Source organism: Corvus hawaiiensis, chromosome 1, assembly GCF_020740725.1.
Source record: "Corvus hawaiiensis isolate bCorHaw1 chromosome 1, bCorHaw1.pri.cur, whole genome shotgun sequence".
NCBI classification, from domain to species: domain Eukaryota; kingdom Metazoa; phylum Chordata; class Aves; order Passeriformes; family Corvidae; genus Corvus; species Corvus hawaiiensis.
Genome location: NC_063213.1, coordinates 72,349,764 through 72,377,290, shown reverse-complemented (window position 1 = coordinate 72,377,290; position 27,527 = coordinate 72,349,764). Strand labels below are relative to the sequence as shown.

Here is a 27,527-nt window from a genome sequence, read left to right as displayed (position 1 = left end):
TTTTTTAGGTCAAGCCAAGAGTGGAAATTCCCTACAAAGTGTTCATATATGGAGAAAATACTTCCCAAAATGCTAAGTATTTTCATATCTTATTTATAAATCCATGGGAGCTGAGGAACTACAGCACTTCACAGGAGGCACTCAGCTTTACAGGATAGGGCTCAGAAGAACTCCATGCAGGAAAATTAAAATAGCGCACTGCGTGTTGTTCCGTACTGGTCACTATTTCTTCCCTTCACACACAGTGATAATTGCCAACACAATATCTTTTTACTGCTTTTTTATTAAACCCATACATTGTCTTTCTGCTAAAAATAAAGACTAAATGCAGATCAATCAAGTTAATAGTGTCCTGATGTGCAAGTGCTGCGTGTTGAGCCGTGCGAGCGGGATGGTGCCTGGGGCTGACACACACTTGCCCCCACCCCGAAGGGCATCCCAAACGTGTCGCTAGCAAGGGAGTGTCCCCTGGCAGCGCATCCCCGGGCTGCTCTGCCGGCTGCTCGATGGAGGTGCTGCAGGCGGGAGGGCTGGAGGACGGGCAGCGGGAGACGCGGAGCTGTGCGGGCACAGCGGGGCCGCCCGGCACTCCCGCGGCACCGGCAGCGCTGCCCGGGCCGGCGCTCGCAGCCTCCAAAAGAGAAGTGTTGCTGCCACCTCATGTCCTCTCGCAGTAGTGTTACCCCGAAGGGAAGGGACGCCCTGCGGTCTCGGGGAGCGGTGGCCCGTCCGGAGCGGGTGCAGCGGCATCTCCACACATTCTGCACTCGCAGCCCCAGCCCGGATCCCGAAGGACACGAGCAAAGCCCGCGGGCTCATGCCAGGTGGCCTCCAGGACTGCGTGCTTAGGAACACTCTGGAAAACTCGTCTTGATGGATTTTTTAGCAAAGCACATCACTTCCAGTTTTTGTGCAGAGATAGTCATCCTGAGCAGGGCCTTAATTCGACGTAGCACACTGTTCCCAAAAAGCTTTTCCTTGGAAGGCAACATTTTAATTTTGAACAGACAGCCTGTCCCAGAGCTGATGCATTTTAACTGGCTTCTTTAAAATTCACACCTTCTGTTAACCTAGATTCACTTGGGTGAGTTTTACTCTGCCAGGAAAGGTGGGATTCAGTACAGGTCTCATTCTTGACAGAGGGAATAGGATGCAGGAGCAAGAGCCCTCCACCCTCTTTGTATACTCTCTAACTGCCATTTTCTTTTGTTCCCCAAACCCCTTTCCACCCTCAATCTCAGGCTTAATTAGAACAGCTCTAATGAACATGGACCGAGAAGCAAAAGAATATTACGAAGTGATTATCCAGGCCAAGGATATGGGTGGACAGCTGGGAGGATTAGCTGGAACAACTACAGTCAACATCACCCTCTCTGATGTCAATGACAATCCACCCAGATTTCCACAGAGTGAGTACCCGTGGTGCCAGGACAGGCAAAAAGGGGTGGCTGAGTTTTACGTCTGCTGTTTGCTCTCATGACAGCCATTTTCAAACTCAGGATAGTGACTACTAGAGATGGGCAGAATTTTTTGGATTTGATACGGAACTCTCCTTCAGAAAGATGTCAAAAGGAATTATTCAATACCTTGCCTTTCAGAAAAGATTTCTGACCTCAAAAATGATCAAAAATAACACCTTTTTTAAAGGATGAGAAATTAATTTACAGAAAAAGGCAGGAAGGAGAACTTTTGTGTTTAGACTCCTCATGGCCATTGCCTTTGGCTACTAATTGCTGCTCCGATTGTCCTTTCATCCTATCTCCAGAGGATGTCTCTCAAATCAGGGACATGTGGTGGTGCTGGAAGTTGAAAGATAATTCATTCAACACTCCAGCCAGGCCACAGCAGGGGAGTGTCTGGGAGCTGTGCTGCCACTGTGGAGTGGGTTGTCATACAGGCTGTTCTCCGGGAAAGGTTCACCTAAACCTTGGCAATATACAGTTAAACCCTAAGATATGGAACAGCCATAGTTAATGGAATGCAAAAATAGGCAACTCCACTCTTATCAGAAACCTTATTTTGTACTTACAAAAGTGAACTTCAAAACAAGATTTGCAATATTTTGCTCTTTGTTTATAAGATTTTTTTATCACATTTATTTACATAATTCTATATTGCGGTTAAAATTTTGAAAGAAGCTTTTCAGTTTTGATTGAACTAAATCTTCCAAGAGATATAATTTTGGGTTTTTTTTAAGAAAACTGATTCTTCTAGTGATGTAAATCAATCTCAAGCCATTTTGGTTTTGACATTTTTATCATTTAGCTGAGTAATGCAAACTCCCGCAGTTCTTTTTGTTGGTATTCTTCTTCTCCATCTGTTTCTGCATGTTGCATTGCTAAATCAAAGTGTTCCACTAAGATCATCAAGAAATCTCAACTTCCACTTTTCTTCTTCTGTTAAAGCAACTTGTTAAGCAAACCATTGCCAATTGTGTTTTGAAAGTGACATGAATTGTAACTGATATCAAACTCTTGATTAAGAAAAATGACAATTCATCAAACCTCATCCTTGGTGTCATTCTGCCTTGTAAAGCTCAATAGATGATGCAGTCAACAGAGAGGGTGCAACAAGGAAGGTTTGAATTTAAAGTATGATGCCAGAGAAGTATTTTAGGTACAACATTTATATTTTCAAAATACACTTTTAAAATAGCAGGTTGTTCTTTCCCCAGTCTTGCTGCTAAGCAAATTAGCAATGCAACAAATGTGCTCAAGACAGTATTTGTAGGGAGAGGCAATACATTTTAATAGAGTAACTGGTAAATTTGAAAGAAACTGACAAGATCCTGAGCTTTCTTCAGGGCTGAAAAGAAGTTTGTAGGGACTTGAGAAAGGATTTGTGGTGCTCAAAACTTATGTTTATTCCTGCTGTACAAACTGATCTAACAAAAAGATGCCTGTCCTATTAAATCTGTTCCATACCCTGCTTTATATCATGGCTGCAACAGCACTGGTGTTAATTGCCCTATTTTTCTAGTTGAAGTTCCTATCTTCAGGTGTATTGCTGTTAAAAAAAAAAAAAAACATTCAACAAACCTTTTTATGTAACAAACACCTAAATAAAACTTCCCCAGGGAATTTAGCTGGGCTGTAGCTTTTTAAAGGAAATCACACGGCTGCCACAGCTTTGGGAGAGGTACTACAGGCTCTCTACAGGCCATGCAGCATTGTGGCCTGCCCTGATCTGCTCTTTGCATTGCTGTGCAGTTTTTGGTTCCTCTTCACAGCCTGGTTTCTCACCTCTCTCCCTCTGTGCTGCTCGTTCCAGAGCATTATCAGATGAGTGTGCTGGAGTCTGCTCCTGTCAGCTCCACCGTGGGCCGCGTGGTTGCTAAAGACCTGGATGAAGGCATTAATGCAGAGATGAAATACAGCCTTGTGGATGGAGATGGACTGGATGTCTTTGATATTAACACTGATCCTAATTACCAAGTTGGCATCATCACTGTGAGAAAGGTAAAAAAGCTTCCTTTTTATAGTAATTTATATGGCTAACAGTCCTGATTACATTTTATGTGTGGAATATTCCCTTATGCCAGCAGTAACTTGGTTCCCATTACATGACAGTAGCCCCTTTCCAGCTGTAAAGCACAATTTCTTTAGCACTTATTGCTAAAATATGAAAACAGACTGCATTCCTAGGAACAACTTCTATAAAGTGGGGACAGCATTAGCATAAACATGTCTTTTCCCACCAAAGGAATGTTCTGATTCCCTATTTATCTATTTAAATATTCTCTGTAGCTTAATTATCCTACAATGCAAGAAATTAGATCAATATTTGCATTTGAACTGTACATATTTTTCATTCTGGTGTTCCACAAACAATAATAAAGCATGCCTTGGAATTATTTATAAACCAATAAAACTCAGCCAGTGGTTTTTTTTTTAATTGCTGCTTGAAGATCCATAAATGCTAATTAGGCTAGAAGAAGCTGTCTCTAAAATGGCAGCTGTGAAACTGCTGGTACTCTGTACCACAGGCTATGCAGGAAGGCATCGAGTATTTTGCTTAGGCTCCCTGCTATAGGATATTTATTCTACAATCTTACATAAATGTTAGAAGTTCAACTCTGTTTCTAGGTTATGAAATTGTAACCATATTTCTGCCTAAGCATATCTCGTGTACTAATAAGGAAGTATAGTCTCCATTTAAATGGCCTGGGATTAAATTGTGCACTAAAATGGAACAATACAGGGGAGAGCTTTGACCTTGCAAGTCTCTATGCCCTACAGCAAAGCATTTAAGCATGTATTTATGGTCACCTCTCCCCAGCTCTTGTTTATGCATATTAGTCCCTAAAGTTAAGCATATCTTCTGGAACAAAATAGATGTTGAATGCAAACTTTAATGTAATTTTCCACTCATTTATCAATGAAAGAAAATAGTTTCTTTGGAGTAAATGTGTCAATAAGCTTGACTTTTGTTATTATGAATACAGTTTTGCTACATGTTCATGTATGTCCAGAGGAGTTATAAAATGTATGGTATTAGAAGTGTACTGGCATCAGGTACATATTGCTCAATCCACCTACTGTACATAAACATTTGTAACATTTTATGTATGTCTCTAGCTTTATATAATGCTGTGATTATCAGTAGCCAAACACTGGGAAAGTTGTCCTTTGGATCCACTCAAGAAACAAAAAAAAGATTCAACTGGTGTCAATACAAAAGGATATCAAAATGGGGGGAGAGGGGAGAGAGAATTTCTAAAATGTCTAAATCAAGAATGAAATCTTATTTAAAAGTAAGATAATCTTTCCCTTTAATTATTCTTGACAGATTTCCCAAAAATAATTAACACTTCTAGCATGGGCATCAGAAAACCAGAATTTACAGTTATTGACAAGACTGTTGCTTGTGGTGTTGTGGTGACTTATCAGACCCTACTAATCCCACAAAATGTTGAGCACCTCCTGAAGATTTACAGTTCCTTCCAAACTCCCTGCCTGGGAGACTGATGCTCACCCTACCTTCCTTTTCCCCTGCCTTCCCTTTTGCACTGCCCATGGAAGGTAGGGTGGTGGGTTCCCCAGCCAGCACAGCACCCGAGAGAGCCCTGCCCTGTCCTGCCTTCCTTCCCTGGTCAATCACTTTCTCTTGCTGAACTCCCCCCTGCATAGTGCACCTCCCAGTGCCTGTGTCAGCACTGGCAGAAGGAGGACAAGGATGAGGAGCACTTTCCATGGGCTGCCTCTCCTCTTGGCTGTGTTTTACAGCATGTTTTACAGCATACTCAGTTCACAGGAGAAGGCAACATGCTTGCCCTCCCCATGGGACCAACACTGGGAAGAAATTTGAATGCACCTATGGCAGACAAATCTGATGAGGAGGACAGCGGTGTTGAGGCATTACCACAGGAGAGAAACAGGAGGGAAACTCACCTTTTACAATGAAGGAGTCCGAGGCAAACAGGAGCATCAAAAATGTGATGGTCTAGCACACTTTTCTGATTTTTCTAATTTTTCTAACTTGATCTGAGTGATTATATGTTTTAATAATGTAACTGGGTTTAATAATTGTTAAGTGTGTCTGTGATTTAACTGCTCTTTTTATAACTTAGCTTTTTTAGTGTACATGCAATGTTTCTCATGCAGTGTTCTTCACGTGGGAAATCATTAAATATAATGGCCTCTTTCTTAGTATAGGCTTAGGCACCTTTGTATTGCACATTCCTTGCCAGATGGACAATAAATGTTGCTTGGTCCTGTGATTATATCTTACTGCTATTTTTACAGTGAATAAATATGCAACTGGTAGACAATAATGACTCTGCAGCAAGGGATATTACATTTGTAGACCTCGCCAAATCCTTGCTGACAAGTGCTATGCCTGCAATAGTCGCTGATGTACCAGGTGGAACTAAAGGCAGCAGGAGCAAATTTCGGATCACCTGTTTGTATCTGCTGCCACAGACTGCACAGTTTGTGCTGTCTCACTCACTGCACAGCTTCTCCAGCAGTACTGGACCATCATGTCCCCAGCACAAGAAACCAGTTCCCATTCCAGACTTCATTCTTCACTCTCATGTACTAAATGCTGAGCGATTTTCAGTTTCATAATTTCAAGAATGCCAGTCTTTAGTCAGGCATTCCTATGCAGGACATCAGTGCTGTGAAAGCATGAGCTTTGATATGTCACTGCAACATTTCCAATTCTGGAGAAGGAAGCTGTTGCGGCAGCAGACAAGTACTGAAGACTTGACTGAATTCAGGAGGTGTTTTGAGGCCCATAGTATATACTGCTGCCATGCCTGAGCATGGAAATCTTCTCCTGATGCTGCTTAAACTAGTACACGCCTCATGGCTGCAGAACTGGACACCACTGAGCATGGCAGGAAAGAAATGGGTTATGAGTGGTGAAGGAGAACTTTACAGTGATGATCTTTGCACCTTTGACTTCCAATTGCTTTGGCATCCTCCTTTTCTATTTTTCTGCCCATCTCCATGCATCAGTCTGGTGGTTGGCCTTCAGATAGAAAGAGCTGAATAGAATAAGCAAAGGGGTTGGATGGGAGCAGCAGCAATCTTACTGTAATCTGAATGAACTGCTGCTGTGTGTGGTAATTCCATACATGATGCTCAAATCCCTGTGTACAAATAAAGCCACTCTTTTTGAAAGCGAGTCATGTAACAAAGAGGGGTATGCCCCACTGGATGACTCTGAGATTAGCCATTTCTTTCCTGGTACAAAGTTTGTCTTGCTCAGAATCTGTGCAAGCTAAGGGAATTCAGCCATGCTGGTTTTCAGCATTAAAACTCCCCAGATGATTCAAGTAAAGGGTTGTGACCATTTAACCACAGCACAATTGCTTGCAACTTCTGACTGCAACTTGAGAAGTGTGGCTGTATCCTCTGTAAGCTGTATTTCATCTGGTGAAATTTTTTTTATATTTTGGACTGGTCCTTCCATACTGTGATTCTGGTTTGTCAAATCCTTTCAGTTATCTCTTACCAAGACTGGTAAGTAGCACATTAAATATGGAATTTTTCATTCAGTTCTAAGAAGGTTTGGAGAGACCTTATTTTCTTCAGGGATCTCTGAAAAGAAGATGGAAGGGAGATGAAAAATTTATTTATTGAGAGGTTCAGTGTCAGCATTAATTACTTCTATAGCCATGTATACCAAATCAGTAGTTTTATCTAGACAGGAAATCAAATTCAGGTAACTACTAACAGAGGAAGCTGGCCCCCTTTATCCATTGTCTCAGGAAGGAAAGAAAAGGGAAAAGGAAACCTTTCTCAATCCCTGCTTCAAATAATACTTGAGTATTTAATATTTCACATTTCATATGAAGTGGAAGAGTTCCCACAGGAAGATATCAGGGATTATTTATAATTAAACTGCTTTGAAATTAAACTGTTCTCTAGGCAGGGAGCAGATTCAAATCCCAGCACTCATCATACCTGGACTGTGAACCTGTGTTTAGGATACTTACTGAAAGGAGCAGGTGAAAAAACCTTGCTCCTAGGAAGGATAGATGATGGATAAAAACTGGAACAAGAACTTGAAAGAGAGGCTGACCATGCTCCGTGCTCCCACTGGAGCACTGTAACAGCTTGGCAGACAGGGCTCTCAGACACAAGACTCCGGTGTCCTCAGGGAAAAAAAGAGGATGCTAACTGGGACCTCCACCTCCTGTGTGAGCATCCTTGTTCCTGCCACTAGGAGCAGTTTTGAAGAACCAACTATTTTACCTTATTTTCAGGTACTCCCATTACTGTCTGTTTCTTCATGTATTTTTCTCAGAGTGGCATGAAACAGGTGGTGTGAATCACAATGCAGTGGCAGGGTGGCTGCTTATATTTTCATTTTAGCAAGAAGAATGAAAGAATATGTATTTTGAAGTGATCTACAAGTATTTATCCTGGCCTTTTCTGCTCAACTATCAAAGACAGAAAAATTATACAGTGCCATTTCTAATACTACTGTCTTTCAATGCTTTTTCTGCATCTGCAAATATTTATCTTTGTTGCATTTACAATTAAAAGTAATAATGATATGGGTCAGTGTGCCTAATGCTAGATATATTTTTTCTCCTCAGCCTTTAAGTTTTGAGAGCAAGAAAAGCTACACCTTGAAAGTAGAGGGTGCCAACCCTCACCTGGAAATGCGGTTCCTGAACCTGGGACCCTTCCGTGACACCACCACCGTCCACATCAGTGTGGAGGATGTGGATGAGCCTCCTGTGTTCGAACCCAGCATCTACTTTGTGGAAGTGCCCGAGGATGTGGAGATTGGAACCACCATACAGATCATTTCTGCCAAGGACCCAGATGTGACCAACAACTCCATCAGGTCTGTCCTCTCTTTGTGTGTGGCCCCACGAGCACTCCTTAGTCCATCTGGTTGGTGGGGCAGTGATGGGTGAGAGATGCTCTCTCTTTCCAGCCAGTAGTGGTTGTCAATGGCTTTAGCAAACCAGACCTCACATACTGAGGGCTCTCTCAAAGCAATGCAGGAGCTCCTCCTGTTCTGTGGTATGGAGGATGTCAGCATCAAGTCTTGCAATGGGCCAGTCAGGCATGTCCTGAGAGTGTACATTAAAAACAAACCCCAGACTGCGCCCCTTTGCTGGCAGAAAACCTGATGGCATCACTGAGAACCAGCTGCCATCCCGATGGGAAGGTGATCGACTTGCCTGTCCTTTCTCCCCTTTCTGTTTCAAAGCTTGCTCTTGTCAACAGCTCAAACATACAGCTACTTTTGAAGTGGATTGAATGCATGCTAATAAATATTAAAGAACTGCTAAATTATCTAATGTCTGCTCAAAGATGCAGAGCTAGATATTCTTGTAAGGCAGTAAGAAAGGTAAAGGTGTATTTACAGCCATGGGAGCTTCATAGCTGCAACTCAGAAAGGAACCAAAGGAGCAGATTTGTGTGATCATAGCACTCTTTTCCACAGTGGCTGCCAGCCACTGCCAGCCCCATTTATCAGAGGGGGCTGCTTTTCTCTGAGGCCAGCTCACACAGGAGTTTTCACAACATGCAGCAGCAACTAGTGACTGCACACTGATTATCCCAGCAGGTTGGCTTCTTCTCTCATCTGAGAGTTTTGGGTGTTAAACTGCTGTTTGACTAACCTTGCATCAGCCCAGCTTCTGAGATGCCTGTATTCAGGAACAGTCCTGGGAAATACAGGAGGGAGTTGAAACATTGAGTATTAGGAGTTTTTGAAGAAAGTGAAATCCAAATGAGCAATTCTGTGGGCTTCAGCTAGGAGATCTGAGCAGACATAAAGCCTATTCTTCTTAATGGTATTGCACTCTGTGTTGCTGGTCTAATTATTTTTTTTCATCTCTGCTATCTTAATATACCTATCTTTTCTACATTATAAGGTTATCATACTTCTCATGACATTGTCTCAAATTCCTCAGTCAAACTATTATACTGCCTGCATCACAATTTCATTACCCTAAACTTTGCTCCACTCGCATCCTGTTTTGCTGATTACTGTCTAGCATTACCCAAACCCTGTAATACAAACAGCTCTCTGCTATCTGCTTAAAATAGTATAAGAATAATTCTGAGGACTATCAAAGAGTAGAATTGATCATTGTTATTTTAAATGAGGTTTCTCTTAGTTTTTTTCAGAGCTTTGCAATGACTACCCTTGATGAATATAAAGCACAGAACCCATCAACAAAAATAAATTTAAAAAAAAGTTGTAAATATGCACAGACTCTTTTGTAACTCTGTTCCTTGACAACTTCCTTCCTCTTTTCTCCCCACCTTCCTCCTTTTCCACCACCCTTTCTTCCCTCATTCCTTACCTCCTTTTCCCCCATATTGAGGTAAAGAAACAGATGAAAAAAATAAGAATAAATGCCATTTTTAATGCTATCTAAAATGGAGATACTAAGAATTAGTTCTTGCCTCTCTTGTGGTCTCCTCCATTCATTCCAACTCAGTGCAGTATCAGTCGGGCAATGTTTTAAGCTTGCACTGAATTCACTTTGCACAGGGCAAGGCAAGATAAGAAAGACAATAATACCAGATACATACTTTGTTACACAAGCTGAAATCCATTTGAAATTTAAAATGTGGTCTGGCTCAAATCCTCATTTCCCCAGCATCCAGTACCTGGCTCCCACACTGTGAAATTCTGATGGTTGGAAATATGCCATGATTGTTGTTAAATGATTCAGGAAGATTATCTAACTAGTACAGTGGAAACAAGTGTGCAGGAGCAGGTACTATTAACAAGAGAACTTAGCTGGAGAATCTAGAAAAAAATCCACCTGTGCCTCTTGACACCAGTGATTAATTCTGCACCACTAATCACAAGGCTATATTCAATTTCAGATACTCATTGGCCTTAAACTGTCAGAGAGAAATTCTTTTTATAGCCCTCATACAAGAATAATTATTATACCAAAATATAGGAACACTCATACTTATTTCCTAAATAAATCAAATGCCTGAAAAATCTCTTTATTTAAGAAGAGATAGAAAGGACTGGGAAGGAAAGGGATACAAACCTGCCATCTTCCTCTTTGATTGTTCTGAAAAAGAGTGTAAAAGAATTTCTAAACAACATATCTCAATAGTGTTTTATATCCTGGTTTAATAAGTCCCTACATAAAGATAGGGCTGTCATGCTTGTTCCAGTGAATGCATTCATGCTGAAAGGAGAAAATTCAGAAGAATGAGCCCTGTTCAGTGTCTGGTGTGACTAATGCTTTCAGTTCCCATCCACTCTGATGAAAGAATCAACAAAAAGAACAGTAGTCTGCGCTCTGTTCTAGGTTGTGACTATTACCTAGGCCAATGTGTGGCTTTGGCCAAAGTATCCCTTACCATGCTAACAGCTGGGAAGGCAACTTGCACAAAGTGCCCTTAAGAGGAAGGCAATGCCTATGAAAGGTGCTGAGTATTTTACACACCCTGTGAAATCATCCCTCTGACAGAGTACTGCAGTGACATCTGTCAATCAGCTGCCTCTCTGCCCAGGTTTTCTGGTCTGCAGGCACCACCACAATTCCCCATTCACAGCTGCAAGAAGCTGGTTCCCAGCACAGAACTGACATGACATTGGTCAGGCAGGTTCAGTAATTACGATGAATCAGCCTCACAGAGGGAGCTGTTTTTGTGACTGGATGCTTTGAGAAAGCCACGCATCATCCCCCTTGTGCTGACATAGTGCAATCAGTAGCATGCTCCAGGATGCAGGTGGAGTTATTGCCCTGAAGGAGGAGAGAATGCAGAAGAACAAGGAAAGGAATGGTTCTTCCTCATCAACCTGGGTGCTCAGAGAATGAGCTGATCTGAAGCCATTTTCATCCTGTCTGAATTTGCCTAGAGACAGGGCATAATTATTTCTCTTTGAAAAAGAAATTATACTCCTCACTGGCAGATTTTCTCTGTAAAGCTGATGTTCCTGTGCTGATCTGTGCCTTACTTTGAGGCTTCTTCCTCTAAACCTTCCTGACTTCCAGCTCCATTCGAGTAGTACTCACTGTTAAATGCCATTAGCCACATGAACTTTTCCAACATGTCACTCTGGACCTATGTAAGTCAAAGGAGCACATAACTAGATTGTGGAAGAATGTGGATCTGCTGTGTACGACACTATCCCCACTGCTGATACTCTGTTGGCTATAACACACAGTTCTCAAAAGGATTGTGTAATATTTTTCATATGTGCTCTTGCAGATACTCGATTGACAGGAGCAGTGATCCAGGACGGTTCTTTTATGTCGACATTACATCAGGAGCACTGATGACTGCACGACCTCTTGACCGGGAGGACATTTCTTGGCACAATATCACTGTGTTGGCCATGGAGCTGAGTAAGGAGAATGCAGACTGTACATAGATTAAAGAGATACAGTAGACAAAGCAGGCTGAGAGACCTGAATTCAGCAGTTCACATACTGTTATGCACTGAGAGGGAAGCCGTATTAAGTGAATTGCTCTTCTGACATCAACAAGCGAAGACTGCATGTTATTTATTTTTTTAATGCTCATTTTCACAGGGTGGTGGGAGGCATAGGGGATGGCAATTAAATGCAGAGTCCTTCTTTTTCAATTCATTAGCATTCCAGGAATTAAAAACCCTTCCTGATATGTTTCTGGCAGAGTCCTCTAACTTCAGAAGGGCTAGGCAGCTAAAGCACAAACTGCAGAGGCTGCACAGCTGCCGCAGCTACCAGTCCTACCTGGAGGATTGAGTGGTGCAGGGACTGGGAGGTAGCAGTGATCCTACACTGCTAGGTCACTAGTTGAAATCTGCTCTGGTTCAGCAGCAAGTAAATGACATCGCCATCTGCTTGCTACATGAATAATTTGGGCCAGAGTGCTTTGGGATCTTCGAGTATGCTGAACTCGTTATGCTTTTGGGTTTTACAATGAGCTAAAACTCAGCTCAGGATTCATCTGTGCCGGGTATTTTTCAAGGCTATGAGAACAAGAATATGCTCATTTCATCGGGTCAATATGAAAAATTTATCTGAGTTTGAAATACTCACAGACGTGAGCTTCATACAGGAGCTTGGGATATATAAGCAAATAAAAGGTTCACCTTGTCCTCACCTGAAATCTCTTTGGTTCACATAGCTTTTGCTCAGGATCTCTGTTCATCTGTGAGGGGCAGCAGCTTTTTGGCAGCTTGGTGCCAATAGCTGAGTCATTCCTCATGTCTCAGAGAGCTTCCTGCACATCCAGGCTGCGCCAGAGATATGGGGCACTCTAAGAGGAGCAAAGTTGCAACAAGCTTGCCCAGAATGCAATCTGCCAGCTTGAAAGCAGGGGAAATATGTCACAAGAGGTGGAGTGACTCTGCCACATATTTGCAGGCCATTCCACATGATGCCTTTCTGTGCCCTAAGTAGTGACAGGGGTTCGTGAGGCTGTGGGATTTCACCCCCATCTATTTTGACACCACTTTTATTTTCAGCCGCCAATAGCTACTGCAATTCCATGAACCTGTAAAAGCTGCCTCTGTAGCAGCACTTGAAGGTGAGAGCAATAGGAAAGTATGTCTTCCTTTGGCTCCCTTTCCACCAATCCTCTGTCAGTTTTGCTCCGAACATGGGCAGCACAATATTTTAATTTAGTGAATAGTTTCAAAAAGGTCATAGCTGTGCACTCCTCCTGAATAAGGCCCATAATGCTAAAGGTTAGATCAATATTACTAAGAGTGTAAATGCAGGTATTCATCTACCACAGCGATAGGTGTGTTAGCAAGACGTGTGTATGGATATGTGGGAAGCTGAAGGATTATATTACAAATTAGGGAGGAACAACATAGTTTGAGCATTATCTCAGTGCCACAATGTGACACGTTATGGAATACAGTACATTGAACATTTAAGAAAATTCCAGAGTTTGTGAAAACTCTCTGTTGTTTATATGAATATATAATTTCTTACTATAAAGGGAGATATATTTGGAGATAAATGTATAAAGTGCTAAAGCTAAAAAGAAGATGAGAATACTAATTTTAAAGAATTTTATGGACTTTTGCACCTCTTCTGACCCCTTAATATTTTTTTTCTTTCTGATTAGAGTTTCATTTTATCATTAAATAAGGGAGGGAAAGATGATTTGAGGCAGAAAAGCACTAAGAAAAACAAATTATTCTGTAGCCACTTAGTTTGGAATTTGTCAAGATATGTGAAAAGATGTACGGATTTACTGGCAAAGAAAGCTAATGAACCAGTGGGACAGAAACATCACAAATGATGTCATGAAGAATGTAAAATTTTCATTGCAGTTTTAAGCTTCACTGAAAGCTTTTCTGTACAATTTCATGTGTTATTACATTTTAAACCTCTCAGTACAAGGCATCAAAGACTTGACACTATTTTTTAGTTCAAGGAACAAAAATTCTGAGCAAAAGCATATCTAAACTGGAGAATTGCCATTTTTAACAAGTTCTAAATAACAAGTCTATCCTTAAAACAGTACCTTCCCAGTTCATGCCACCAGGAGGGAGGCTCAACAAACAGTATTGCCCAGCTGAAGGGCAATTAAAAAAAAAATATGGGGCATTGTCTAAAACTTTTGCTGTAGAAATAGTTCATTGGACTGAACCAGGCTGAAGTCTTTTACAGAATTTGTTTGTAAAATATGTGATTAGATGGGAAGCCAGGCTAGACAGAGAGCAGCATTTGCAGCTTCACTCTGAGTCACACAATACCCAAGTCCACACAGTACCCGATGGGAAAATGTGATCTAACACAAGCTAGTAGTGGAAAACCTGCTTTACATCTTGAGAAGATTGAGGAGCAGCATCTTCCCCTTCCCATATATTACCTTTCTTTATACCTTCTTCTTCCAGATAACCCCTCACAGGTGGGCAGCGTCTCCGTGACGGTGAAAGTCCTGGACGTGAACGATAACGCACCAGAGTTTGCAAGATTTTACGAAGCTTTTGTTTGTGAAAATGCCAAAGCAGGCCAGGTGAGAAATGCTTGTAACACCAGGGGTTGGAAAGGGGATGCTGTCCTACATGGAGGCAGCATGCCAGGAAGGGTGAGTGCTGGAAAGAGGCTCAGCAACCCACACGTTTCATCAGAACTCTCATCAGCCGCCATCTGTGCTTCATTCCAAAGGCAAGCATATCGCACTGGAAGGAGCATCGTATACAGCACCTCTTGTTTCTTCCACATGTCTTCTCTTCTCCCACAGTAGATTCTAGGCTCACTGTACAATACATTCCATAGCTGAAATGAAGCCTTCCCTTAGGCATGTGCCAGCAGGCGAACACCCAGTGTGTCCTGTAGCAGCATCAAAGAGAGAAGTGTTATGAGAAGTGCCACAGAATCAGTCCAGGCCACGTATGACAGACAAGACTTACTAATAAAAGTTTTAAGAGCCTTAAGCTCTTAAAACTGGACTTATGGGAGCTGGACACAACTTACTACATCAGATTCAAAGGGTTCCCAAGCAGAACATGTTCTGCTGTGAACTGGAGGTGACAGAGAGTCAAAAGCAACACAAGATTTCCTGTTCCACCCACTCTAAACTCTTCAAGCAAGCAGCAAAAACTCTTTGCTTCTCTCCCTTCTGAAACCCCATCAAAGCCCTTGAACAAGGTCACCAGTGCCAGAGATGGACGTGAGCTCCCTCTCAGACCCTTGGATCTGCTGCAAGCTCTCCTGCTGATCGTTTGTGGGGAGCCTCCTCTTGCTCCACCACCAGGGTCAACGGTGGGGACTGGTTCCTCCTAATGCAAAGCTGACTAGCAGAGTTTAAACACACAGACATACCTCTCATGATCTGTGAAGGAAAAATTATGCAAGTAATGTTACTGTGTGTTTGCTGAAGCTTCTCCCAGCTGTGTGAAGCAGAATGAAACAGCTGATCACTCCTGGGGTAACTGTCCTTACAACTATCATATATAGGATATTTTCATCTCACCAATTTACAGAGGTTCTTAACAATATAGGCAACAGAAATCATTGCCTAGACCTTTTTTCCTGGTTTTGAAGGGTGGGTGTCCTAAGTAATAAACTTTCTGAGTTCATTATTATTATGAATGCTAATTTGGACTACTTTCTTCAGCAGAGAACGCTAAATTCTATTGCCACATTTTTAAAAGTTCTGAAATCAGTTTTAAGGTGGTGAATAAGACTTTATGGGTCTGACATTTGCCTTTGAATCCCAAAATAACTTTCAAGTTAAAAAATCCAGGTGAAGATTTGTTCCTTGTCCAAAAAGGTGCCAGAATGTTTATTCAGACAGAGCTCATTGTGCTTCAAGCTGTTAGACCTACTTTACAAAGCCCCTATAAGTGAAGTAACAAATCTCTTTCTGGATTTAGCATTGTCTTAGTCCCTTTAGTTTGGTATTATTTATTGCATATGCAGAGCTTCTGCATGGTTGGCTTTTCTCTCTCCACTGACATCTTGGGAGGAATTTTATTGATTTAAAACTAAAAGAGTGGCAAAATAATCAACCTGAAGTCCTTTTCTACCTGCATAATGAAGCTGAAATTAAGTATGGGCTTTCTTACAAGCTCTTTAATGCACAATGAATCTTCTGAAAAACCTGGGCCCCCAAAAGAAAAAAAAGAAATGTGCAACAGAAGATAGGAATACATGAGAGGAAAGCATCTGTTATTTGAAGCAAACTGAATATCTCCTCCTTTGTTTAAAAGTGATGTGCATGACCACAGCAAAATAGGTGACACCTGCAAACTTTTGAGTCTCTTCTTGAGAGAAGATCGTACATCTGGAAGGCAATTTTTTTCAAATGCTCCAGTTGCTTATATTTACAGATATAAAATACATGTTACCTGTTTGATTGTTGTTTATATTATAAATATTTTGCTTCTCACCTGTTTCTACTTTTCTCTTGTGTTCTGTAGCTGATCCAGACAGTGAGTGCCATCGACAGGGATGACCCACAGGAAGGTCAGCACTTCTACTACAGCCTGGCTCCAGAGGCAGCCAACAACCCCAATTTTACTCTAAGGGACAATCAAGGTAATCAGAGTGGACACAGACAGTTAGCTACTCTAATTTCTAATGCCTGAGTTGGACTTAAGAAGCTGTGACTTACAGTGGGTGATAAGACTGCCATTTCAAATAATACCAAGTGACACCTGCTCCTTAAAGGCAGTAATAAAATGACATATTACTTAATACACTTGAAGATTACATGATATTTTCATCTCTATAAATATTCTCTAGCAATAGGCCCTCTTTTCTTTTTCAAGGAAATGTGCCAGTGTTTTGTGCAAATTCAGGTCTTTTGGTCAGGCTGCAGGCATCTTGGATTATCAGAGTGGAAATTGCATTCGCTCAAAAGGAGATGCTTAAAGGTAGGATAATAACTGGAACTAGGAGACAAATCTGAAGGGAATTACACTGCTCTTTTTTTGTACTCTTTATACTTTCTCCCAGGCATAGAAAAAGGGGTTTTTGTACTGTTCTAGTCTTATCCCCCAAGCACTTTTTTTCCTTCTCCTTGCACATCCTTATTTCCCTAGAGAAAGAGGGAAGTAGGGAGCACTAGCAGAGCCTTAGGGGGGTAACTTGGTGTTCAGCAAAAGGTCTGTGTAAGATGACCTACGAAGAAACTGAAACACCATTGGGAAGACTCATGGCAAATCACTGGCATTTGAACATTGTAATCAGTGGAATTTGATCCTTTTGGGAAAGCTTTGGTGGTTTTGGATCCTGCAGGAATGTCCTGCCATAGCAGGCCTTTGCATGACTGCTGTTGATAGATGATCTCCATGGGCAGACAAAGTCTAAAATCAGGTCTGCACCAGCCTTCATTAGGAAAGAGAGATGACCTTGAGTGACCTGGTGCAGAGCTTTGAAAGTTAGTATTGAGGGGCTGGGTTCCAGTAGGAGTTTAGTGTGTAAAGTACCACAAATCAGCAAGCGATTCTAGAATAAATAGGGACAAAGACTGGCCACCTGCAGCATCCATGGCCAGCCTCCAAGCCTAACCTTGCTCCCACACATGCCTACTTGTCACACTTACTTCCATTAGCCCCTACCTGGGCCTCTCCAGGCATAAGAAAGAGCAACACAAACGCTTATAAAGAAGCCCATGCCTTCATTAGTCTTAAAACATGCTACTTGCAGTGTCTGGAGCCCTCCTCAACAACACACTAATGCTCTTTCATCCCAAAAGCATTTTGTTCTATAGTGTCCCTGAAGCGTCCCCACACAATTTCTTGCATTTTTATCCCCTTCTTTCTCTCATTGTCTCTTTTATTTTTTAGTATATATTACCAAAATAAATGAACAAATATAACACAACTATTGCTCAAGCATTTGGCAAACCAAGCTCATTTCATCCTCAAGGCATTGTTCTAAAAAAAGAAACTCACAAAAAATTCCAGCATCAGATGCACTTTTTCTGTCTAAGGCCATACTTGCAATAATTTGTAGTGACAGCAGTGACTGAATGGCTGTGCCTCCCACTCTCTATAAAATACCAGTTTTCCACATATATATATATATACATACATATATATCACATCACAAGAAGCCTATGGTATTATTAATTACTAATTTGAAATAAAAATGTTAAGTATCAAACCCTTGACTATATGAATTTTCCACGTTTTGGTCACCATAGTATAAGAAGCACATTAAGCTATTAGAGAGTGTCCATGAGGATGGTGAAAGGTTTGAGGGGAAGCTGTATGAGGAGCAGCTGGGGTCACTTGGTCTGTTCAGCCTGGAGGAGACTGAGTGGTGACCTGATTGCAGTCTATAATTTCCTTGTGAGGGGAAGCAGAGTGGCAGGTACCGACCTCTTCTCTCTGGTGACCAGTGACAGGACTCGACACAACAGCATGAAACTGAGTCAGGGGAGGTTCAGGTTGAATACAATGAACAGGTTTTTCACCCAGAAGCTGTTTGAGCACTGGAAAGGTTCCCCAGGGCAGTGGTCACAGCATCAAACCTGTCTCAGTTCAAGAAGCGTTTGGGCAAAACTCTCAGGCACATGATGTGACTCTTGGGGTGTCCTGTACAGGGCCAGGAGTTGGATTCAATGATCCTGATGGGTCCCGTGCGACTCAGCATATTCTATGATTCTATGATTCTATGATTGAGGGCTTATTTACTGCCTCAGCAATTTGGAGTGCAGTGGTCATGTCAATAAAAGTAATTTATGCTTGTATTTTCATCTAGGGGCCACTAAGAACTATATAAATCACATAACTTAGGCACAGAGGGGGTAGCTATACTGTTTGTCACAGGGTGGCTAGACAAGAAACAGAACACACTTTGCTAGTCACAGCCTGTGCCCAGACACACGAGACAGGAATGCTTCCCAGGCTCTGGGAAGGCGCTGTTAAGATTAGCAGTTGTGCTGATTACTTGGTGGTCCAATATAGAAGTAAGAGAAACTGCAAGATGTGTAACCTTCTTGGCAACAATTAAAACCTTGATTTATATGGAGCAACAGATAGATCACAGTTTGCATTCTGACGAGCTGTTTCACATAGTATTTTGGCCCGTGTAATTTTAGTCTCTGAGAACTTCTTCACTCCATTCTTTGCATATCTTCAGCAGACAGAGGAATCCTATTGTTCTCCTTTATAGCTGGGGATCTGGGGCAAGGAGAAATTAAGCTACTTACATGCTGGGTTCTCTCTGAGTTCAGTAAAATCAGTGAGAGGTAGACATGTTAAGTAGCTGCAATGATCTGGGCACAAATGGCTTCCCAAGCCCTTAAAGGATATATGTGATGAAGCAGGGAATTCAGCTGGAGTCTCCCATCTCTTCCATGTCTGCTGTAGGGCATTGGCAAGCCATCTTCTCCCACTTCTAAGTCCAGATGAGACTATGCTGGGAAAAAGTTAAAAAGAGAGGCTTGCTGTAAGAATGAACAACAAAATAAGATTACTGCATTTTCAGATTAAACTCTGAGCTCATCTGTTGAATCTTAATCACTGCCCTCCATCTTTGGGAACCAGGAACTGTTGAAGAGAGAAGCCTTTTTTAATGGGTGCAGGATCAGGATCGGTCATACCCCCACCAGGCCTATCACTGGAAGCCTCTGGAAGTCCTCCACATTGCAATTAAATTTTTCCTAGGAAAATTTTTAGCTAGTTCTGCCTTCCCTAAAACTGTGGTCTACTTCACACATGTAAGCAGTGAGCTGAAAATCCTCAAGAAAAGGTGTGACTCTTTCCCCAGCCCAGTGGTGTCTGGATTGCTGGCTTCCTTGTGCTCTTTCTCCCACTCCTGGTGAAATATTTCTTTATATTATCCCTAACTCTTCATAATTTTTACAATCAGTTTTTAAAGTCTAACAGAATTTTCAGACTAATCATCCCCAGTTTTCCTGCAAGAGCATGCAGAAAGAAACCAAGCCTTTCTTGTGAGAAGAGCAGTGATGAGCTCTGATCTCAAGGTTGGCACCTACATGGTGTTTAATTCTCCTGACCTCTCCAGAGGGGTGCATCACTTCCAGTGGGGCAGAAACCTACAGGAAGATGGTGCTCTGTGGCTTTTTCTCACAACCACAAGAAGACAGCAGCCTGCATGCCTGTGGGAAGTTCAGTTTTCACACAAATGTCGGGCCAGCCATGCTGCAATCGTCGGCATCTCTGCTCAGTGTTGGAGCTAAGTGCTGCCATCCAGCCCTCTGCAAGCCAAAGGTGCTATGTTGGAAGCTGTGATGAAAAATATTGTGCATTCTTATCATGCCTGCTTTTATTTTTTTAGCATAATGGGGCTTTCATGTCCTCAATAGCCCTCTTCTCTTGAAGGCTGGGGCTTAGCAGATATCAAATTTGGAAGAAAATTGTGTATTCCAGTTTCTGCCATGCTGCATCACATTCCATCATGTCCTTCGGACTGCAGTAGCACTTCAAATCACATTGGCTTTTGATGAGTCACACAACAAGTTTTGGCACCAATGTATTTCAGTTGCAGAGTAACAGGTAGAACAATTCTTTAGGGATGATTTGGATGCCTGCCTAGTACAAAGCAAAATGAAACAAAAGGCCCAAAATGTAGTGCTATGAGTTACAAAGAGAATTTAATCACCAAGAACATTTAAGACCTTGATGACATGTTCAGTGCATCACAGCAGAAGGTATATATATGTATTTATCTTTCAATATTAGATTATAGAAACGCAGTTTTGGCCTGAAAAAAGAATTATTAAAACCTTTGAGATCTCTCACTAGCTGATTTTGCACAGCTTCTGTCAGGTTCACTGCCTATGACCTCTTTTGCAGGCAAAGTATGACCAGCTCAGAATAATTAAGTCTGTTTTCCCCCCATAAAGAGCAATTTTACATGAAATGAAGGTTTGCTGTCACCTGAATAGAATTTGTGACTTCTATTGTAAATCAGTTTAAAGAAAGTGAATCCTTCACCCAGGAAAGAGAAAAACAACCAAATTACTACAGTTAGGATGACTCAAGTGTTTTCATTGACACAGCATAAATGCAGGCACTTTGCCACTTTCTGCCTTGGGGCTGCTTTTCCTCATGCTAAAACTGGCCCAGTGATGAAAAGATATGGTATTAATAGCTGGGGAGCACATAGAGAGGGCAGATAAACAGCCCAAGGGAGAGAAAGCACTTGTATGTGCCCCAGGAGAGAGACGGGAAAGGTTTGAGCAGGCAATGGCTCCTGTCCACAGCGCTGCCCTTACCCAGGAGCCATGGGAGGCACAGGGTACTGCTCCCTGATGGGTTTTGGGACACATTCCTGAATCATAGAATCATTTCGGTTGGAAAAGACCTCCAAAATCATTGAGTCCATTCGACACTGCCAAGTCCACCACTAAACCATGGCCCTCAGTGCCCCATCTACAGATCTTTTGAATGTCTCCAGGGATGGTGACTCAACCACTTCCCTGGATAGCCTTTTCCAACGCCTGACCACCCAGTCAGTGAAGAAATTTTTCCTAATATCCCAGCCTCCCCTGACAAAGCTTGAGGCCATTTCCTCTTGTCCTGTTGCTTGTTACTACGAAGAGACCTACCTATGTCTGTCTGTACCCACTGCACATACTGAGAGCTGCATGGCATATCAAAGGTGAAATCAGTAAACACTGACACATAATCAGTTTTAAGCAACTTTGGGATTTCATCTTGCACCTGGCGGTTTTTCCTCAAAGCTCCAGCTCTTGGGATCACATGATTTATCAAGACACTACAATTTCACTATATATTTGCATGCAGACATGCAGCACACTTCAGAATTTTATGCTTTCAGAGTAAAAGCTTGAAATGTCATTGACGTGCAAGAAAAAAGACCCTGAGATTCTTTTAAAAAACATGTCATAAATTTAAATTAATCTCACAAACTGTGGAACCTGACATCTCAACACTTAGGTGTGCCTGTACTCTCTGATGCCATAAGATTTGCAGCACAGAGCATGTAACTTGGAGCATAGTTTAAGTCTAGGAGACAAGTCTAGTGGGTCTAGCTTGAGTTTGCATGTATTCCATAGTTGGCTGTATATGATGCTCTTGATTTCATTTCTAAAAGCCACCAAATCATTTCTGGTGTCCAGACTACAGTAGATAATACAGCTGAATTTATCTGCGTATAACCTGAGTCTCTACACTGAAAAAAAATCACCCAAGATTTAAATTTTAGCAGTGAATGGACAGAGAAATAACAAGGAAATTGAACACTTCTATGTTAATATTTTAGCTTTTTTCACAGCCTACTTGTGATCAGAAGGTTTCTTGCCATTTCCAGGCAGCAGTCCCATGGGAACAGCTGATCAGCATCCTGCATTTTCAAGCATAGCAAATATACATGGGTAACAACCTGGAGATGCAGATGGCCAAACTGTGTGACCTCTTTTTAACCAAGGGAACAGGAAATAAAACTAAGTCATAAAAGAAACTGCATGAAGATCATCTCCCAGAAAAATGCCACAGTATCACTGCACAGAATCAGGGCTTGTAGGTCTGCCAAAGAGAAAAAATAACTGTGTTCCCCATTTGTCTTTGCTTGCCCAAGCCTTGCAGACATGTTTGTAACAAAGGACAATTTTCATGCAAGTTCCTTTAGATTCCCTGGTGAGCCACAGCACATTGGAGACATTCAGTCTTGCACTTTCCTAAAGTCTCTGAGGCCAAAAGGCTTAAAAGTCAGCACTGACAAAATCAACACCCCTTTCCAATGAGTTTTGCCTTGGCATTGTGAGATGAGAATTGAGAACAACTTCCTGAATCCGCTTTCTTTCTAATTAGGAAACTTGGTGCACATTCTGAGGAATTTGAGGGAGGATGTAGACAGGAATTCAAATGCCACTGGTATATTTTGAAAATATACCATTTAAAAAAACATGTTGAAAATGAAGGAAAAAACCTCAAAGGTAGGAATTTCCCTTGAAATGGCCAACAGCAACTGGTTGTTAGGTCACTCTTTTACTATTTTTGTCAGCAGCATCATTTTGATTCCTTTTGATTTAAGTTCTTATAAAAAACAGGCAGTCATACTAAATGAAGCAGAATGGTCAAATCAAAGCAGAATAATTCTGACAATGATGACACGAAGCATTCTGACTTTTTTCAGTGGCAGAAGTACTAATGAAATTGCATGTATTTCACAGAAAAAATGTTTTGTTGCAAATTTTCAACTCGCTGCTGCTTTAGGATAGCAAGCTGGGTTTTTTCTTTTGTCTCTTTGTTGCCTTGAGCAGATGACCATGCCACATATCAAAAACCAGAGGGTAGCATAAAGTGTCCAAAAGGGTTATATGCCAGCATCTCCAAAATAGTGGCAGTGTCTGAGGTGTAGAAAAACTGTTGAGCACAAGTAAACAGGGACAAGTTGCCTTCAACTGCTCATTTCTGTCTTGCCTTCTGAATGCTCTCTTAGCTAAAACTGAAGACTGTGAGTTTGCTCTGGGCACCTTATATCAGAAGGGGTAAAGGCAACTCCTGCAGTGTGTATGCCTCTCAGGTTTGGAGCTACAGCCTGAGAAGATACTGGAATAGGGGAAGCAGAGGTGAAATGATTAGTGATGAACTAATTTTTTAAAAAAAGGAAGAGAGAAGAAAAATGAATGTGAGTCTAGGGCTGATTTTTTAACATTCCTTCTCTGCTGAATGTATTTGCTCTGCATATAAGCTGTTCTCTCTGTTTATTTCCTGCCCCTAGACAATACAGCATGGATTTTGACAAGGCGCTCTGGCTTCAGACAACATGAGCAGAACACCTTTTACCTGCCCATCCTGATCAGCGACAACGGGCGCCCGGTGCTGAGCAGCACGGGCACGCTGACCGTGCACGTGTGCAGCTGCGACGAGGAGGGCATGGTGATGTCCTGCAATGCTGAGGCCTACGTCCTCCCTGTCAGCCTGAGCAGAGGGGCACTCATTGCCATCCTCGCCTGCATCTTTGTTCTGCTAGGTAAAGCCCTCACTCACTTCTTCTTGGGAGGGACAGACTTTTTGGTTCTGGCCAGGGGGTTGCTGATCCACCAGAGGTCTAGGACCCAAACACACACACACACATCTGTGTATATGTGTATATGTAGACACATGCATACCTAAAGGGCCAAACCAAGGACCTGATGGTGTAGTCAGCTGCATCTGGCTTCAGGCTCTGGACTGTAGGAATGGGGGAAAACTATGGCCTGCAAGTATTTCTGCCAGATGTCCAAAGTGCTAGGGTGTCTGATATGGCCATGCTTTCCTCCAAGGGTATGGCAGTGAGAAGTACTGAGAGCTGTGGCTGGGGGCAGGTTAGTTTCTCATCCTGCTCCACAGTAAGCCCAGTTCCCTTTCTTGTCTTTTGGAGAGAAATATCCCCACCTCCATCCTTTTCCCTTGAGACACTGCATTTAAACAGTGCCTGTTCTGCAATAAAGGGGCTGAGCGTCTTGTATGAGTTCTGTCTCCACAATTAAACGTCATGCTTTCCTTGCCCAGACGTCCTATGTCCCCTGTTAGCTGTTGCTATCAAAAGAACTTCACTTCCCTTGTTCACTCTCTCAGATCGCGAGATACTAGTTCAAAGCACACATTTCCTGAAATTTCAGGGGACCCAGTTTAAGGAACAGTGTAGTAAGATACAGGAAAAATTCTTTAAAAGTACCTCGGTTCTGGCTCTTCAAAGGAGCCTAGATACCTCAGCTCAAAATTTCAGTATCCAAAATCTTTGCTGAGTTCTAGCTCTGGAAGTGGTCACCAAGTGATGGCACATTTTTGACAGCAAAGGGCTCTGGTGCCTCTATGACCACTTCTCCCCATGCTAGTAAGCACGGTGAGGGCAAGGAGCACCAGCACTGCAGCACTGCAAGAGGCTTGCAGATAAACAAAAAATTCCTTGGAACAGACTGAGGGACTAGCTGTGCATTTTGCTGTGTAGGCAGACATATCACCGTAGTGCCTTAGGACCATCCATCTCTGTCACATGCAGTGGCCAGTCCAAGAGACATCCCCAAAGCAGGCTGCAAAACCCACCCACAGAGCAGAAAACAAAATATCCCCATGGAACTATGCTGCTGCAGATAAACTGTTACTGACCTCTGAGCTGGCTAGCTTAAAAGTGGCAAGCACAATTGGATATACATGTCCTAAGTGTCACCAAGAGTTAAGAATTGAGGTGAGAAAGGGGACAGATTAGCAGGACCTCAAGATACTAATTTTGACTGGGGAGAGAGATTTCTACACCACTCACCTTGCGAACAACGCAGCTCTTTAAATCCAAGGGGCTAGTTGGGCTCACCCAGGGGAAAGTAGGGCAGAGGAAAGTCCGAAGCCCTGGCAAGATCTGCCTCCTTGCTGACAGTGCCATGTCTTGCTTGGCTCCCACAGTGTTGGTACTCCTCATCCTCTCCATGCGGCGCCAGCGGAAGCAGCCGTACATCATCGACGAGGAGGAGAACATCCATGAGAACATCGTCAGGTATGATGATGAGGGTGGCGGGGAGGAGGACACAGAGGCCTTTGACATCGCCGCCATGTGGAACCCACGGGAGGCCCAGCTGGTGGTGAAGAACCGGCAGGACATGCTCCCTGAAATAGAGAGCCTCTCCCGATACGTGCCTCAGGCGTGCGTCATGGACAACAACGTCCACAACTACGTGCTCGCCAAGCTGTACGAAGCTGACATGGACCTGTGGGCACCTCCCTTCGACTCCCTCCAGACGTACATGTTTGAAGGGAACGGCTCGGTGGCAGAGTCGCTCAGCTCCTTACAGTCCGTGACGACAGACTCAGACCAGAGCTACGACTACCTGACGGACTGGGGGCCACGCTTCAAGAAGCTGGCCGAGATGTACGGGGCCACAGACAGCAGCGGGGCTCTGTGGTAACAGACGAGGAATGGCAGAGGGCTTTCCATGTGAAACGGTGTCCAGTTCGGTCCATTCTCATCAGATGCTTCCATGGACATGGGTGAGGCCTCATAAAAAAATAGCAATACGGTGCTTGGATGAGAATGGGAAGAAGGGTGCGAATGAAGGTCTCTCTGGATCAGCTTTACTCAGTTAAATTAAGTCACAGTTTTGAAACTATGAGAAACAGAAGGAAGGAAGTTTTTTCCTGGTTTTTACAGCAAAATTGGAGAGCTCCACACCTGGAATATAATGACATTGCTCTCTCTCTCTCTTCCTTTCTCTTCCCTTTGTACACGGCAGCTTACTGAGCTCTATACATCAGGGTTCAAAGATCTGTAAACTCCAACTGTAATCTCCAATTTACTGAGAAATTGTCACCACAGAAGAGTTGTTCCCCACTGGTTATTTTTTTTCCCCATTAAAACAGCAAAGAATTGCTTGCTAACAGGAGGGAAAAAAAATCCGCAAAGCAGAAGATTGAAACTGGAATCTCAGAGGGCTCCTTGTAAACTAAACTCCTCCCTCTGTTGCTAACAGAGTTCTTTTTTAATCCTTTAGAAACAAGGCTGAGGTTGGGGTTTTTTCCCACGTGACTGAGGGGAAGAGGCTTTGAATTTCTGCTCTAGTTTAATGGCTGATCTGTGAGTCATTGGCGTTAACACTAATCCATCTCCTATCAAGTTTGTGTAAATTTATTCTTGACTCTTTAAAAACATGACTCTGCTAAACTGCTCAGAACAAAACCAGAAAATCTGCCTCTTTTGCACTGTAGATGTCTCTTCCATGTGCCAAATGTGAAGATTAGATTCTACCAATGAAAGCCAAATAAATTTTAAAATAAGAAAAAGCTATATTTGGTAACTACATGGGTTAGATGGGCTTTCCTAATCTGTGTGAGGTCAATCCAAGGGATGTTTACATACTGTAGATAACCTACTTGAACAAATGCAGTATTATAGACCAATAAATGGATGTAAGAAAATTACATGTATAAGTTTTGTATATTTGTTAATTTTGGTAATAAATATGATGTACTGCATACAGTACACTACCTTAGCACCTCTTTTAATAAAAGTTAAACAGAAGGGGAAGTCTGATGGCAATTTATTGACTGCTTTGCACACAGCAGTTAGTGCTTATCTGCAGCTTTACGTGCCTTGAGCATCAAGACAAAATGGTTCATCAGCATCATGTCAAGGAGACAAGGCTTCAGTTTGCAGAGTCGAGCAGATTGTCTTCTTCTTTTATCACTGTTCATTTGGACATTGCCCTTAGCAGTGAATCAGCTCAAGTACAGCCCACCAGAGTAGTTACCTTTCTAATCGAATAATGTTGAAGTCAAAAGAAAGTCTTGCCTGATTTTTTTGAAACGTTAAGGCTGGGGCATTGATAGGCTTGGAAACCAGTTACACAGCCCTGACAGAGTCTCGTGCCTTCAGAGACATGACAGACTAAGATAAAATATCTATTTATTCTTACTCTGCAGTCAGTTTTGTACCTGGATCTTCTCTTGTTTGCTTGTGTAAATGAGAAGAGCTAGGGAACTTACACTAACACAAGTTTCATGGAGAGTGGTGAAAGGCCTCTGAAAGCAGAACAGTCTGCAATGGAATTTGCAGGTTTATTTCTAGCTAAGGAATCTCTACACCTCAAATTGCCCAGAAAATAGATGTGCACACATAACCACCAAACTACCACACTTTTACTACGGGCATGCCATGCTCAGTTCCTGTGGCAGATGTGCACAAAACATTTCAGTCTCTACTTTGCCTAGTC

General features: G+C 42.4%; 1 protein-coding gene across 2 annotated transcripts in view; it reads left to right on the top strand.

Moving 5' to 3' along the window:
- CDH20 (cadherin 20) overlaps positions 1–26,836 on the top strand; it is a 118,649-nt gene extending 91,813 nt beyond the window's left edge. For both annotated transcript variants that reach the window (XM_048310966.1, XM_048310976.1), the window contains exons 5-12: positions 1,242–1,409; positions 3,271–3,458; positions 8,051–8,304; positions 11,664–11,800; positions 14,293–14,414; positions 16,324–16,441; positions 23,567–23,818; positions 25,228–26,836. In XM_048310966.1, the coding sequence (XP_048166923.1) occupies positions 1,242–1,409; positions 3,271–3,458; positions 8,051–8,304; positions 11,664–11,800; positions 14,293–14,414; positions 16,324–16,441; positions 23,567–23,818; positions 25,228–25,727 (1,739 nt within the window). In that variant the 3' untranslated portion in view covers positions 25,728–26,836. The remainder of the gene's footprint in view (positions 1–1,241; positions 1,410–3,270; positions 3,459–8,050; positions 8,305–11,663; positions 11,801–14,292; positions 14,415–16,323; positions 16,442–23,566; positions 23,819–25,227) is intronic.
- Positions 26,837–27,527: the final 691 nt, after the last annotated feature.